We start from the raw sequence: 15807 nt of genomic DNA, 5'->3' as shown, positions 1-15807 counted from the left end.
TGAAGCATTATTTGTTTAAAGTGTTCATCAATGTGCACTGTCCCTTTTCAAATAAACGATTAAATGAAATAAATCAAATGTTGAATCAAATGTTATTGATGGTAGCGTTGCCCGAATAGTCCGGAAGCCATTGATGGAAATGTTGTTGTCAGATATATCCTGGTGCATCAATGTTTCTGTAAAGCACATTAAAGTACATTCTATACTTTGTATGATTATTGGTTGACGTGGTTAGCTTGTCCATTCGATTAGCCTGGTCTAAACAAAGCGGCCATGCGTTTGCTGAGCAACAGTATCGTGGATGCACAACATCAACAAACAAAATCTCTCTACAAGAAAGGTTAGAGGGCGCCCGGCTCAATAAATAACTTATATAAGTTGTTAACAGAAAAATAACAGGTTTGATCAAAAAGGGAAGCTAATAGTTGAAAATAGTACGAATCTAGAGGCAGAAACTGCAACAGTGTGCATGTTTACTAGACTATATTTACTGTCCACCATTTTATTTGAGTGAATCTACAGTGTGCTAATATTGTCCACCAATATAGTGCTCGAATAAACGATTGATTTAACAAAAAAAGTGTCCAAGCCATGTACCAGCTCACAAATCCACATTGCAATGGACTCCTCTCAGTTGGGAAATATAAAAATCCACAATACGACTGTATCTCAAATCCTACTGTACACATTAACTTGGTTTAAAAACTAAAGTCATATTGTTCCACTTGCGTTCACTGAGCCTCCTCTGCAGTTTGGATCTCCGAGTCACACTTTAAAAACCTCGGTGTCATGAATTAACCAAAACTGTTGTAACTTTAGCAAATGATTCATGCATTCATAGCAAGCTGACTGCTAAATATAGAAAGAAATTGTAAAATACAACAGTAGGAATATGCTAAATGCACAAGAAGGCATAACATTTATCTCCTGTGCTGACTAGTTTATCTAACAACCAAAATAACACATAACTTGAGTATAAATGGAGACTTATCCCCCCCCCCCCAGACTGTATTTGAATCACCTGACTCGCAGCAGCTTCGTGGAAAAAAAGCACTAAGTCCACAAAGAATGCTAATGACTTTTAAGCCAAATCAAGCCTTCATAAAACAAGACAGGTTTTTTCTACACACACACACACACACACACACACACACACACACACACACACACACACACACACACACACACACACACACACACACACACACACACACACACACACACACACACACACACACACACACACACACACACACACACACACACACACACACACACACACACACACACACACACACACACAGAATGTGAAGCAATGCCTGTGCACAACGTGAAGGAGGCTCGGCCCATATGATGCTGAGAGAGGGAATTCTGGGAGATTTCCTTTAATCCCATAGAGCTCCAGGGTTAACAGTGAACATCAACACCAGCATCCTGCGGGCTAAATATTGAATGAAGAAATCAAAATAAAAATCCGATTTAATTAGCGTGAAAGCTGAGCAGAGGTGGGAGAAGTACTCAGATCGTGCACTTCAGTAAAAGTAGAAGTACCAGAGAGTAGGAATACTCTGTTGCAGGTAAAAGTCCGGCATTCAGAAGTAAAAATACAAAAGTATTATATACTTAAAGTACCAAAAAAGTACTCATTATGCAGATTAGTCCATTTCAGAATATATATGTTTTGATTATAATTATTGATGCTTTAACGGTCACCTATTATGCAAAATCCCCTTGTTCATGTCTTTTCTACATCAACATGTGTCCCCTCTGTGTAAAGAGACTCTGAAAGTTTCAGGAAAAAAGATTCTCTCACTTTTTGTCCTGATCCATTTCTATAAAAACCTGTCTGAAAATGAGCTGATCAGATTTTGGCCACTTTGTGATGTCATAACGATGTTTTGGCTTGTGTAACTATTAGCCAATCACCAACCAAGGTACCCCCCCCCCCCCCCACCTTATCACCTGAATCTCCTTCTAGAGCACCATTGTGTTCTTTGTAACCAAATATCTCTCAGAGGGGCGTGGGGAGGGGCTCCTTATTTTCATCTAAAGCAGGGGTCACCAACCTTTTTTTAGGGTGAGGGCTACTTTTAAAAAATAAAACAAGTCGGGGGCTACTTTTACTCCTCTTTTTCTTTTTTTTTTGCAGTGTATATATTTAGCACATTTTAACATTATGATATGCTGACCTTTAACCTTTGTGTGCTGTTTGGGTCTGTGGGACCCGTTTTCAGTGTTTACTAAAAGAACATACATGCAATTTAATTATTTTAACCTGCTTTATTTGGGGGTGGATGGGCCTCACCTCCTCTAGGGGAGTCCTCACCTCCTCTAGGGGGGTCCTCACCTCCTCTAGGGGGGTCGGGGGGCATGCACCCCCGTGAAGATTATTTTTAAATGTTGAAGTGAAATGCATCAATCTGGAGCACTTTGAGCACAACATGAATTGATGGATACAGCTCTCAACACTCAGATGAAAGGGAGCTGTATACTTTTCAATAATCCAAACATCTTTAGAATATGATCACAACCAATAACAAATCATTTAAACTGGTTTATTCTTATTTTATGTTACCTAGTTAGCATTTTTTCTTTTTATTTATGCTTATTTTACTCCCCTTTCAAACTGTTTTTTGTTTTTTTTACTGTCCTATAGCACACATTGGAATGATTTCTTACTTTATCTATATTAAATAGATAAAGGTATGCTCTCCCTAGCTCTCTCTCTCTCTCCCTCCCCCCAGCTCTCTCGCTTCCTAGCTCTCGCTCTCTCTCTCCCTCTGTCTCGCTCGCTCACAGAGGCTGTGAGCTCCTCCGTGGCGATCGACGGCTTGCGTTAAAAAAATAAAATAAACATATTTGTAAAGTGGGGGGACACAAACAGGATTTCGAAAAGAGCAGGGGACATTTCCCCCCTGTCCCAGGTGGAAATTACGCCATGCGTGTGTGCGTCAAGTGCAATAAATATATATGCAAGTTGCAACACGCAGAGTAAAACTCTGCCCCCCATGTGTTGTATATGGCTGGCATGATAGGCTGTTCAATGGGGCTGATGTGTTGTGTAGATTCTGCCAGAAGGAAAATCACATTGAATTTCTTCCAGACTGCAACGCTGGTCCCGCAAATCAAGCAAGAACGTGATTGGTCGATATTCATTGTGGGGGTGGGGGGAGGAGGGGTGTTAGATAGATATAGAGTTGTAGTAAGTAGATAGAGTTCGCTATGATTTAGGTTTCGTTTATGCATAGGGTAGATTCTTTTAATTACATTTCCTTTTTTGTTTTGTGTATTTTATACATTTTGGATTTGCTTGGCGAGCTATTTTTAGAACATGCCCCGTGGGTGACTCACGTTGCCCCTGCGGGCGACCAAGTGCCCGCGGGCACCGTGTTGGCTACCCCTGATCTAAAGTAACAGACAGAGAATCAGCACTTTTGAAACAGGGCTGAAACAGAGGGGATTATGGGATACTGCAATGATCCGTTTGGTATTTGGAGCCAAACACTTCAGAGACATGTTTTGTATCTATCTGAGACCTATAATATATTGATGAAAAACAGTATAATAGGGGACCTGTAAAGTGTTATCAAAGCTGGTAAAGGTGCAGCTAGTTTGAATGACTTTGTATACTGCAGGGTAGCTTGTGAATTTACTCCAGGTGGAACTAAAGTCTGATTTAAGAGATGATTATATTTCACATCATTCATCCAAATCTGTAAAGTAATTAAAGGTATTAAATAAATATAGTGGAGTAAAAGTACACCATTTACCTCTGAATTGTAGTGGAGTAGAAGTACAAAGTAGCATTAAATGTAAATACTCAAGTACAGTACCTCAACATTGTACTTAAAAGTACAGTACTTCAGTAAATGGCAATAAACTCGATACTACTGATTTAAAAGAGAGAATAGACCCAGATGAACCTCTGACCTAAAACCCAAAGGCTTCACGAGGACAGCAGCATGTTAACTCTTTACAAACTCATTACATTTAAAAATAAGTCCCTGATCCAGACTACACAACCTCTTAAAAAGATTTATGAAACACTTGTATTAATTTGTGTTGCACCGGTTTTTCTGTAAAGCCTCAAAAAAATTACATAAAAAAATAAACACACACCAAATGTCCTCAGAGAATTGGTTGTTTCTCAATACTTGGTCCCCACAAGTACAGCAAAACAAACTAACAAACACAGAAATGTCTTTAAAGGCTGTTTTTTCCACCTCTAAAAGCTAGAAATGTGCCGTTTTTTTTTTATTCTGATTATATTAAATTAAATATATTTGGACATTTATCACACATACTTTTCAGAATTTTACTTTACAGACGTGTACTTTTCATAGTTTTTTGGACACATTCTGACATTTATTTTGGACTGTTGCAGTAAGTCAATAAATTATAAGGTGCTTGATTGACAAAAATAACCTCTTATAATCTTGATGATCGTTGAAGTAATTTGCTCTGCATAAATATCTTTAAATGCAGTTTTCAGCCTCTCTAATCTGATTTTCACTTTTCTCTGATTCATATCATTTTTAGATCAATATCTTTGGACATTTAAATGCATCACCTTGGACCTTGTGGGACTGGGATGGACATTTTTGACAATTCTCTGACATTTCTCTAGACATCTTACCATGAGTTGACCATTAGAAAGTTGCTCTACAGTAAAATAATCTCCAAATATGTTTCCTAATCATCATTTTTAGTACATTTTCATGCACAAATTGTAATAAATGACGTTTTCAGCTTCTAATATGGAGATGTTTTGCTTTTCTTTGATTAATAAGTAAATGTCTTCAGATTTTGGACCTTCACCAACTTTGAGAAACTTGATAATTACTGATATTTTAGAGAAAAAACAACAATTTATCTACAGATTATTTTATAGATTAATTGATTAATTTTTTCTCTAAACTGTCAAAATATGATGTAAAATAGCTCCATTCAAACAAACAACATCACACTTGAGTCATTTTCTCATTTAAATGTATTAACAGAATTGTATTAACATTTAATATGCAGGAATGAGACCTTCTGTGAATACATGGCACAATCATATTATATACATTCTTTAAGGAGACAGTGCACAGACTTGGTGGAGGGGGAGGGGGGTGGTAAATATCTTAAAATGACCCTTCAGTGAGTGACCAACATTTCTCTTTTTAAGTTAATTAGCTTTTTTTGTAAAGAAAAATGGCTGTTACCAAGAAAAACAAAAAGTAATACCACTGTTGTGTCGTACATCCATTCCTTTATACACACTTAGGGTTTAATCACACAAACCAGAGGGGGGAGGGGGTCTACCACAGTGCTATTTTTTAAGTGTAAATATACATAATTCCCATGTAACACGACATGTGCAGCCGATCATTTTAAAGAAACTAAATTAGAGCCTCTCGTTAGCTTATAATAAAGCTCATTGCACGTTTTCCCCCACAGACGTTCGTGTCTTCGTAGAAAGCCGCATGAGTGTGTGTGTGTTGATTAAAAGTGTGTGTGTGTGTGTGTGTGTGTGTGTGTGGGTGTGTGAGTGTTCAGTGTCCCGTCAGGTAGTCCTGTGTGGAGTCCGAGGCGAAGGAGTCGGCGTCCTCGTTGTCCGAGTCCTCGCTGCTGTCGTCGGCCGCCGGCTCTCCGGACAGCGCGATGCGGGCGTAGTCGTCGGTGTCGATGGATTTGCAGAAGTGGATGGCGTACTTCAGCTTCTCCTCCAGCACCTGTTTGCACGAGTACCGGGGCAGCTTCAGCAGGAAGAAGCAGGTGTAGGACTCGGGCAGGAAGTGGTCGGGGGGGGTTGTATTTATCCAGCACCTGGGGGCAGAAAACAGGACTCGCTTAGTTCTGCAGGGAATATAAAGCTGGTTCTACTTCTGTAAAAAGCAGCTACCCACTGAGGGACTCCTGTGTGGACTTTGCATCGAATATAAATCCATCTTAAAGGTAGGGTAGGTAAGAATGGAGAAACCAGCTCGAGTGCGCTAGAATTTGAAAGTACACAGCCGAAGAAAATCTGCCCCTTCCTTCAGACTTCCTTATAGAGCCCCTCCTCCAACACACACGAACGCGCACATGACCAATGAGGGCACGAGATAAGTTTGTGCACAGATGGAAGGCTGACAGGCAGGTAGGCCATCCAGTTATTTTAGCCGGACCGGCTCAGATGATTGGTCGTGCTTTTTACAGTACCACGGCTTCCACAGATGACATTTTTTAATGTATTTATTGTCAAAGCATTTCATGTATTCATTGCTATCGGGATGTTAAGAGCGTTCCATGAAATATAACAAGTGTTCCTGAAGTGAATTCCCTACCCTACCTTTAAGTGTCTAATATAACAAAATAACTGAGAATTGAAATGCAGAATAACAAAAACAGACTAAAGTAGCAGGGGATCTTAACAATACATTTAGCAGAGCCCAGCTTTTCTTTTCAAAATGCTTCGCCTCTTTTCAAAAGTCAACGTTATTGTCAATCTTTCAGTTTGTGTGTACAGACAGAGATCGAAATACCATTTCCCACAATGCAGAGTACAAAAACAAATATATATAAAAATATGTATGCAAATATGTATATACTTATATATACACAATCAAAGACACATTTTTACATGTGCACACATTAAGACCTAAATAAAAGCACAGCAATCAATATATACAAAATAACAGTCACTTCAATATCTTATGGGGCTGCTCCGACTTGAAAATATTGGAACTTCTCAGTAAAATCACAGTGACGTCATTGTAGTAATTGTGGCTATAATAGCTTTTTCTTGTCCAGAAGTTCGATGGAAACGATCAAAACAAAGACCTAAAGCCCGTTGTCGCAGATTGTTCAGGCTCCACTGATCGGGCAGGCACTAATTGTTGCTGCCGGTGAGTGTGAGACTTTTATCGTCCTAATCCCTCTCTCTACGGCTGTCACACTGAGCGCTGAAGCTAAAACAGACGGTAAGTGTGAGAGCTAGCTTCTTCCCGTTAGTGCTCAAAGTGTCACACAGATAGTGGCACAAACAGATCATAAAATGCAACATAGTGAATCTAACCCAGGGTTAAATATATATGTACAAATATATAACCCACTTTTCAAATAAATTCAATCAATTGAAGTTGGAAACATTTTCAAACTAATCTTAGTTGATATAAAAAGCCCAATCACTTATTTGCATAACAGATCTTTTTATAAGCAATCTGAAGCTTCTGTTTTAAGGCATGAGCTGCAAACTAAATAAAGTAAACCCTCTGGAGAGCTGTGATGTAGGCTGGTGTGTTTCTTACAGCATGTTCAAGTATCAAGCTTAATTGACCTACATTTGACTGATTTTGCTAACTTATAACTTAGCATATGAGGCAATATACCTCTCCTCTAGTGAGTGGCCCAGACCTTCATGTATTTTTCTGTATGTGGCCCTCGGTGAAAAAGGTTTGGACACCCCTGATCTAATCCTTCACACTTCCTAGACGTCTCTTCTTACCTGCACCACGAAGTCCCGCCCCCTGAAGTCGGCGATGGTGCGCGGCAGACGGGTTCGCCCCCAGACGAAGCGCAGGAAGAGCGAGCGCTCGGTGTTGGAGAACGACTCCATCACATCCCAGAACCACTGGATGAGGGAGGAGGTGGGCTCCACCCCCTTATAGGTGGCCACCGACTTCAGCAGGTGCAGGGGGATGTCGGGGCTCCCACACACCTGGGGGGGGGGGGATAATTCATTAATAATGCTTTGTACAATATATACTTTTTTTAAACAAAAGAAGGGCGTATCGGGGTAAAATACACTTTCCGTTTCTCCCAAATGTCCTCAAATTTGTTCCTGGAGCCTCATAGAGAAGGTCATTCTTTCCATTACAAAGATTTCATAAATGATATCGTACCAATCATCTATAGATGGGCTGTTTGGTTTGAGACATCTCTTTGTGATTGCTTTCCTCGCAGCTACACTCAACATCCAGAATAAGTATTTTGTTTTTATATTTGTTGATGTTATATTAGAGTTCGTCCCAATTCAAATTAATTTTTGCTCCAAATATGATACAATATATACTTTTAATAACAACATTACTGTCTGCTACTTTAAATAGTAAAAAAAAGAAAAGTATTTTTATTTTATTTAGATTTTATAATTTTTCTATATCTGGTCTTTTTTTAATCTTAATATCTCTTACTATGCAATAAATAAACACATCTCAAACGGCACTGTCACATTTATTGTTGTGTTACTTACCCGTCTTTTAACTTGCTTTAATTTGAATATATTCTGATTAAAACACTGACCATGGTTTCCAGCTCGTATCCGGTGAAAAGCGACAGTAGGGGAACGGGAACGACTCGAGCCATTCCTTCACGAACTGCAGACACCTGCTCATCGAACTCATGGAGCCTGAAGCATCATGGGAAAAGAGGAGACGGAAATTAAAGGTCTCCTATTATACTGTTTTTCATCAATATATTATAGGTCTCAGATATATACAAAACATGTCTCTGAAGTGTTTGGCTCCAAACACCAAACAAATCATTGCAGCATCCCATAATCCCCTCTGTTTCAGCCCTGTTTCCAAAGTGCTGATTCTCTGTCTGTGACTTTACGCCCCTCTGAGAGATATTTGGTTACAAAGAACACAATGGTGCTCTAGGAGGAGATTCAGGTGATAAGGTGGGAGGGGGGTTAACTTGGTTGGTGATTGGCTAATGGTTACACAAGCCAAAAAAACATGACGACATCATAAAGTGGCCAAAATCTGATCAGATCATTTTCAGACAGGTTTTTATAAATGGATCAGGACAAAAAGAGAGAGAATCTTTGTTCCTGAAACTTTCAGAGTCTCTTTACACAGAGGGGACACATGTTGATGTAGAAGAGACAGGAAAAAGTGGATTTTGCATAATAGGTGACCTTTACTCATTCAGTGTTTTTCCTCACCGGTAGTTGATGGCCAGACGGACGTACTCGGCTCGGTTCTCCAGCGTGATGTGGGAGAACTTGGAGCTGAGCTGGATGTCCTGCCCGCTGGCGTTGGGGACGGTGAACGGGAGCGACATCGCCTCGAACTCCTCCGTCGTCGCCTCGTTGTCCCGGATGTACATCAGGCCGGGAATAAAATCCTTATCAACCTGGGAGGTAGAAAGAGCACAAACATAAAGCATTAACGCTTACTTATTCAGGCTTAGTTGAATATTCAGAATCAGAATCAGAATACCTTGATTAGTCCCACAGAGGGGAAATGTACATTGTTACAACAGAAAAAAGCCAAATACAGCTTAATGTTACCTAAGAAGCATGCATAAAAAAATATTAAAGATAAAAAAGTTACACAATTTACAAAAAACTCATCCTGTAACAGTTCGATTCTGATTGGTCAATTCGGACCTTTCAGAGGTCAATATGACAGTAGTACGGACCGCTGTTAAGCACTTTAATGACCGATAAAATAAATATAAATGTGCAATAAGAAGAATAGTAATATAATCATAAGAAGTCAAAGTTAAAATGTTCAATAAATATATAAATAAAATAGAAATATGTATTTAAAACATATGAAGTTAAAGGTGGGGTAGGTAAGTTTGAGAAACCGGCTCGAGATCGCTAGAATTTGAAAATACACAAGCAGAGAAAATCTGCCACTTCCTTACAGAGCCCCTCCTCCAACACACACGAACGCGCACATGACCAATGAGGGCACGAGATAAGTTTGTGCACAGATGGAAGGCTGACAGGCAGGTAGGCCATCCAGTTATTTTAGCCGGGCCGGCTAAAATGATTGGTCGTGCTTTTTACAGTACTACGGCTTCCACAGATGACATTTTTTAATGGATTTTTTGTCAAAGCACTTAAGATATTCATTGCTATCGGGATGTTAAGAGCATTCCATGGAATATAACAAAAAGTGTATCTTAAAATAGGTAGGTAAAAATAAAATGAAATCAAAACACTTATATAAACATTAAAGGTTAAAATTCGCAATAGGAAATTGTAAATGAAAATGTATATAAACATAAGAACTTGAGTAAATATCTGCAATAATAATAAAAATAAATACAAGGGCGACTGTGTCTGCGAGGGAGTGCGGTCGTCTTTCAACCAGAAGGTTGTTGGTTCGATCCCAGCCCGTGTAGTCAACATGTCGATGTATCCTTGGCCCTGTGTGTGTGTGAGTGTGTGAGTGTGTGTGTGTGTGTGTGTGTGTGTGTGTGTGTGTGTGTGTGTGTGTGTGTGTGTGTGAAAGTTAGCTTCCCTAGACTAAAGCAAGTGGTGCTGCTCTGTATGCATAGCACTTTGAGAGGTCGAATAGACCTGATAAAGTGCTATATAAATAAATAATAAAAGTACATTCCATTTACAAAGATTAAATCAAATGGAATGAAAAATATTTAAATAGCATTGAGAAGTTGTGCACATTGTACTAATATATTAAAACAATAATTAAAAAAACATTTATGACCAAATATACAGTGGTGTATTAGTATTAATTAAGATATTAATGATGAAACCCAGATGATTGCAGTATATCTACAGAGTTATAATAACCATTAACTTCACCTGCAGTAGCATTCATCTTTTGTTATGTGTGTTCTTATTACGTGGGTGCACTCGTGCCCTCATGCTCGCATCACATTCCCCGTGAGCGGCACAACGGTCCATCCTACTGTATTCCTTTCACATCAACCTTTATGATATCTCCAGGGCAACAAACTCCAAACAAGAGCAGCTTTGACCAGAGTTTCTCCTCCCGCTGCGTAGTATGACGGTTCAGGAGCTCATGATCGCAGCGTGAGGGAAGGACTCCATTCCCTTTTAAACAAAAGCTCACACTGTGGCTCTTAAACTGAAATATAGAATTCTGGGAAGCAGGTACAGTGAGTGCAGCCTTGAGGAGTAACGAGGATTCATAACAAACTAACTGTATTCCTGACAGTTACATAAGAGAGTCAGACTACTGTTGCATTTCTTAAATAGTGTGGATAACTAGCAGGATGACAGTGTTAGTAAAACCTTAAAAGATCGTATAGTGTTAGATGAAAAAGAATCAGATGTTGTCTCTTCTCTGTGAGCTGTTATGTTCTGTAGGGTAATACTTTAAAGGGGACCTATCATGCTAAATGCACTTTAGTACGTCTTTTCTACATGAATATGTGTCCCCGGTGTTCCAGGGAACTCACCAAGTGTCAGAAAACACAACCCTCTCTATTTTCCTCCATACCCAAATCTCTAAAAAAGGGGCTGCAACGGATCTGATAAAAAACTGATCCAGATTTGAACACTGTCCTGACGTCAGGACGGTGGAGCTACGGCTATTGGGCCAACTCCACCAATCAGTAGGAGACAGCCACGGCCATTGCCGTTCGAAAGCGCTGGAGACGCTGTAGTACATATGCCAGGCCTGTAGGTGGTGCTGTTCTCACTGAATCTGCCCAGAGCTAGAAATGGTCAAATTGCATGGCATGGCTAAAATGCATGATCTGTTTGGTATTTTGAAAAAAAAAAAGTATAAATATGCCTTATGGTATATTTATGTATGGTCCTACACTATATTATTCAAATATAGCATGATAGGTCCACTTTAAGTGTGAATCTATACGTCTACTGCCTGAATCTGCTTTATGGTTTCCACTTTCTTTGGTTCATTTGATCTGTTTATAATTCAGTAGGTGAACCCATATGTTCATTAAATAGTGAGTGTGAGCTTAACGCTGTGTATTAAACTAAAACGGAGCATTTTCTGTCAGCTCAGATGTTATTTCTGCTTTTTTAAACTGTAGTACTGTTTGTGCTCATGTGGTGTACGTCTCCTAATGTCAGACATATAACTTTCTATGATCTCATGATCTGCTTTATAACCTGGAACAAGAACACATTCCTTTACATTCCTGCTCAGATTAAACTCTAATCCTCTACAGTGAGAGACTTTCTGTATCACACACACAGGGTGGAGAGGGGGTGTGGGGTACACTTCAAAAATGTAATCCGTTACAATTATAACCTGTAAATACGAATGTAATCAGTAACCTGATCTGAGTACCAAGGCAAGACAAGATTATTTATATAGCAACTTTCAACACAAGGCAAGTGCTTTTTACCACAATACAAAGTAACCTGATTACTTTACTTTTAGATTACCTCAAGATCAAATGCAATGCAGATTAACCCAAGGCAGTAGCCTAAACACCAACAGTGAAACGCATGAGCACATGGTACAGTTTGAAAAAGCAGAAGTAAAATCTGAGCTGACGGAAAATGCTCCGTTTTGAGTTTAATACACACAGTTAAGATCACACACACTATTTTATGAACATATAGGTTCACCTGCTGAATTAAAATCAGAACAAATGAAGCAAAGAAAGTGGAAATGTAATCCGTTACTCACCAAACCTGCATTTAACCGAAAAACTAATGTCCTTTTCCGTATTCCTTTCAAATATTTTCACACTAATCTTCAGTGTGTATTACAAACACTGAGAGCCTGGGTGTGTGTACGTACCTCACTGAGGTCAGCGATGGTCAGGTTCATGCCGGCCATCTGCTTCCAGACGGGCTCGGCCAGGTTCAGACTGAGAGGACTTCCTGTCCGGATAGCGATGCCCAGCACCACTCCTGCACACACACAGAACCAGAACACTTTATTTAAGGGGGAATTGGGTGTTGTGACAGTTGCTATAAAAAAAAACTATACATAGAATTAAAGTAATTATGTAGACATGAGGAGTTAAAGTCAAATGTACCAATAAGGACAAATGTATGAAACATAAGAAAGTAGTATATATTTGCAATTTTTTTTTATCTAAACAGAGAATTTAGAAGTTGCTCTACATATTATATAAACATAGGAAGTTGCAAAACGTTCAATCAAAGATTAATTTAAACAAAATAGACTAAGAATATTTCTATAAATATTATATGTGCAATAAAAGAGAACATTTAAATAAATGTAATGGAAAAAGATATTCATATTTATATATATATATATATATGAATTGAGGATGCCCAATAAAAAATATAGAATTTAATAAAATAAATATATTATTTAATGTTTAGAAGTTAGATGTGTAAATGTGCAATATTTCTTTTTTAAATAAAGATATTTACCAGAGGTTGGAAATAACTTAGTACTGTACTTAAGTAACATTTTTTGTTACTTGTACTTTACTTGAGTATTTCCATTTTATGTTACTTTGGTATGGTACTTCTACTTTTACATAAGTACAAGATCTGAGTACTTATACTTTTACTCAAGTACAAGATCTGAGTACTTATACTTTTACATAAGTACAAGATCTGAGTACTTCTACTTTTACATAAGTACAAGATCTGAGTACTTCTACTTTTACATAAGTACAAGATCTGAGTACTTATACTTTTACTCAAGTACAAGATCTGAGTACTTATACTTTTACATAAGTACAAGATCTGAGTACTTCTACTTTTACATAAGTACAAGATCTGAGTACTTCTACTTTTACTCAAGTACAAGATCTGAGTATTTCTACTTCTACTCAAGTACAAGATCTGAGTACTTCTACTTTTACTCAAGTACAAGATCTGAGTACTTCTACTTTTACATAAGTACAAGATCTGAGTACTTCTACTTTTACTCAAGTACAAGATCTGAGTATTTCTACTTCTACTCAAGTACAAGATCTGAGTACTTCTACTCTTACTCAAGTACAAGATCTGAGTACTTCTACTTTTACATAAGTACAAGATCTGAGTACTTCTACTTTTACTCAAGTACAAGATCTGAGTACTTCTACTTTTACTCAAGTACAAGATCTGAGTACTTCTACTTTTACTCAAGTACAAGATCTGAGTACTTCTGCTTTTACTCAAGTACAATATCTGAGTACTTCTCCCACCTCTGAAATGTACATAAACATAAGAAGGTTAAGCCAAATGTGCGAAATCTAAAAAAGAAAGAAAATCTAAATAAATACAATACTTAACAAGTATAATCACAGGGGTGTTTTAGTATGAATCAATATGAACCTGAACACCAGATTACTGCTTTAAACACACATGTACCCAAACACAACAGCACTTCACTGTGCAGTAGAAATCTGTGGAGCAACTGAAGCGAGTCGCAGCTCAGTCCAGGTGTTTTATCAGTGAAAAAGCACCTGAAGCTTTTGTACGTTTTTGCATATTTTCAGTTTTTGTTTATCTGGGATTAGCCGTCCCTGACTGGATTAGCAGGATCGTACCCAGGAAGCGGAACATGCTCATGTGCAGCGCGGACTTGGCAGCCGGGTTGAGCAGGAAGCAGTCTCTGTTGGCGCCCGACTCGTCGCGGCCGTTGGGAGTGACGATGAGGAGCGGCGTCAGAGCGTTCTGCAGCTCCTCACACATCTCAGCGATCGACTCACTGTAACCCCCCCCACAGTCGTCCACAGACTCACCTGAGAGAGACAAGAGCATCAGGTCAGAAACACTTAACTCGTCCTGCAGCGGGGGGATTTAGGGCGTCACAGCACGAAAGGGTAAAGTAACGTTGTATTACATATTAAAGGGGACCTATCATGCAAAATGCACTTTTATACATGAATATGTGTCCCCGGTGTTCCAGGGAACTCACCAAGTGTCAGAAAACACAACCCTCTCTATTTTCCTCCATACCCAAATCTCTAAAAAAGGGTCTGCAACAGATCTGATAAAAACTGATCCAGATTTGAACACTGTCCTGAAGTCAGGACGGTGGCGCTACGGCTATTGGGCCAACTCCACCAATCAGGAGGAGACAGCCACGGCCATTGCCGTTCGAAAGCGCTGGAGACGCTGTAGTACATATGCCAGGCCTATAGATGGTGCTGTTCTCACTGAATCTGCCCTTACACAAACAGAGCTACAATTTTTCAAATAGAGCGAAATGAGGCATGGCTAAAATGCATGATCTGTTTGGTATTTTGAAAAAAAAAAAGTATAAATATGCCTTATATAGGTATGGTCCTATACTATATTATTCAAATATAGCATGATAGGTCCACTTTAAATAAAAAGGTAAGGCGAACTGCAGAAATATTGGTCTGACATATTAGATGAAATGTGGAAGATATTTCACAGACATTTAGATACGGACCCGCTGTCTTTGATTTTAGGTCTACCAGTCAAATCACTACCTACTGCTGCGAACAGAAGATGATATAATGTCCTAACTTTTGCTGCTAGGAAAAATATTTGATAACAGTGGACTAAGGATCAGGTCCCATCCCTCAAAGGTTGGCACAACATTATATTTGAGTCGGTTTCCCCCGGGATATCTCACAAATGTTTTACATGCCAAATCTGACCAGTTCTATACAATCTGGCAGCGTTACTTACATTTCCTTGAATCTGAATTGTCGGCTGTTATTGTTAAAGGAACCTCATGAATCTCCTGTCATCATACATTCATCATCAAAAGGTAAGTACTACTATGTTTCTTTTTGGTTTATTTTAGGTGCAATGTCTTGTTGACATGCTGCTTTGAGCAAACGACAACAACAACAAGTACATTTGATCTTTAAACACCTACCCACAAACTTGACCTTCCACACCCTGTGAGGCAGCAGCAGGCTGTCGGGACTGAAGGAACTCATCTTAGAACACATCTGACCAAACACTGACTTAGTGCCATCAGGACCAGCAAGACCGCCTTTACTGCGGGAGCGCTTCACCTGCAGGGGGGGGGGGGAGAGGGGGAGGAGAAGAAAAAAAGAGAGGTCACGGTTTACTTTGTTTCTGTTCTGTGTTTAATCACTTCCTGTTATATATAAACAAACTAGTGATGAGCATGAAGTCCTGGATATGACAGCTCTGAGACATGGAAACAACCAAAGCGAGAAGGG

General features: G+C 39.1%; 1 protein-coding gene across 1 annotated transcript in view; it reads right to left on the bottom strand.

Moving 5' to 3' along the window:
- Positions 1–5537: 5537 nt before the first annotated feature.
- The window catches only part of herc2 (HECT and RLD domain containing E3 ubiquitin protein ligase 2), an 81622-nt gene continuing 71352 nt past the window's right edge, over positions 5538–15807 (bottom strand). The window contains 8 exon segments of the mRNA XM_034147945.1: positions 5538–5792; positions 5794–5811; positions 7472–7684; positions 8269–8374; positions 8915–9105; positions 12471–12583; positions 14188–14382; positions 15495–15636. Of these exon segments, the coding sequence (XP_034003836.1) occupies positions 5538–5792; positions 5794–5811; positions 7472–7684; positions 8269–8374; positions 8915–9105; positions 12471–12583; positions 14188–14382; positions 15495–15636 (1233 nt within the window).

The sequence above is a fragment of the Trematomus bernacchii genome, unplaced genomic scaffold (assembly GCF_902827165.1).
Source record: "Trematomus bernacchii unplaced genomic scaffold, fTreBer1.1, whole genome shotgun sequence".
Taxonomy (NCBI): Eukaryota; Metazoa; Chordata; class Actinopteri; order Perciformes; family Nototheniidae; genus Trematomus; species Trematomus bernacchii.
This window is presented reverse-complemented; position numbering and strand designations above follow the sequence as displayed.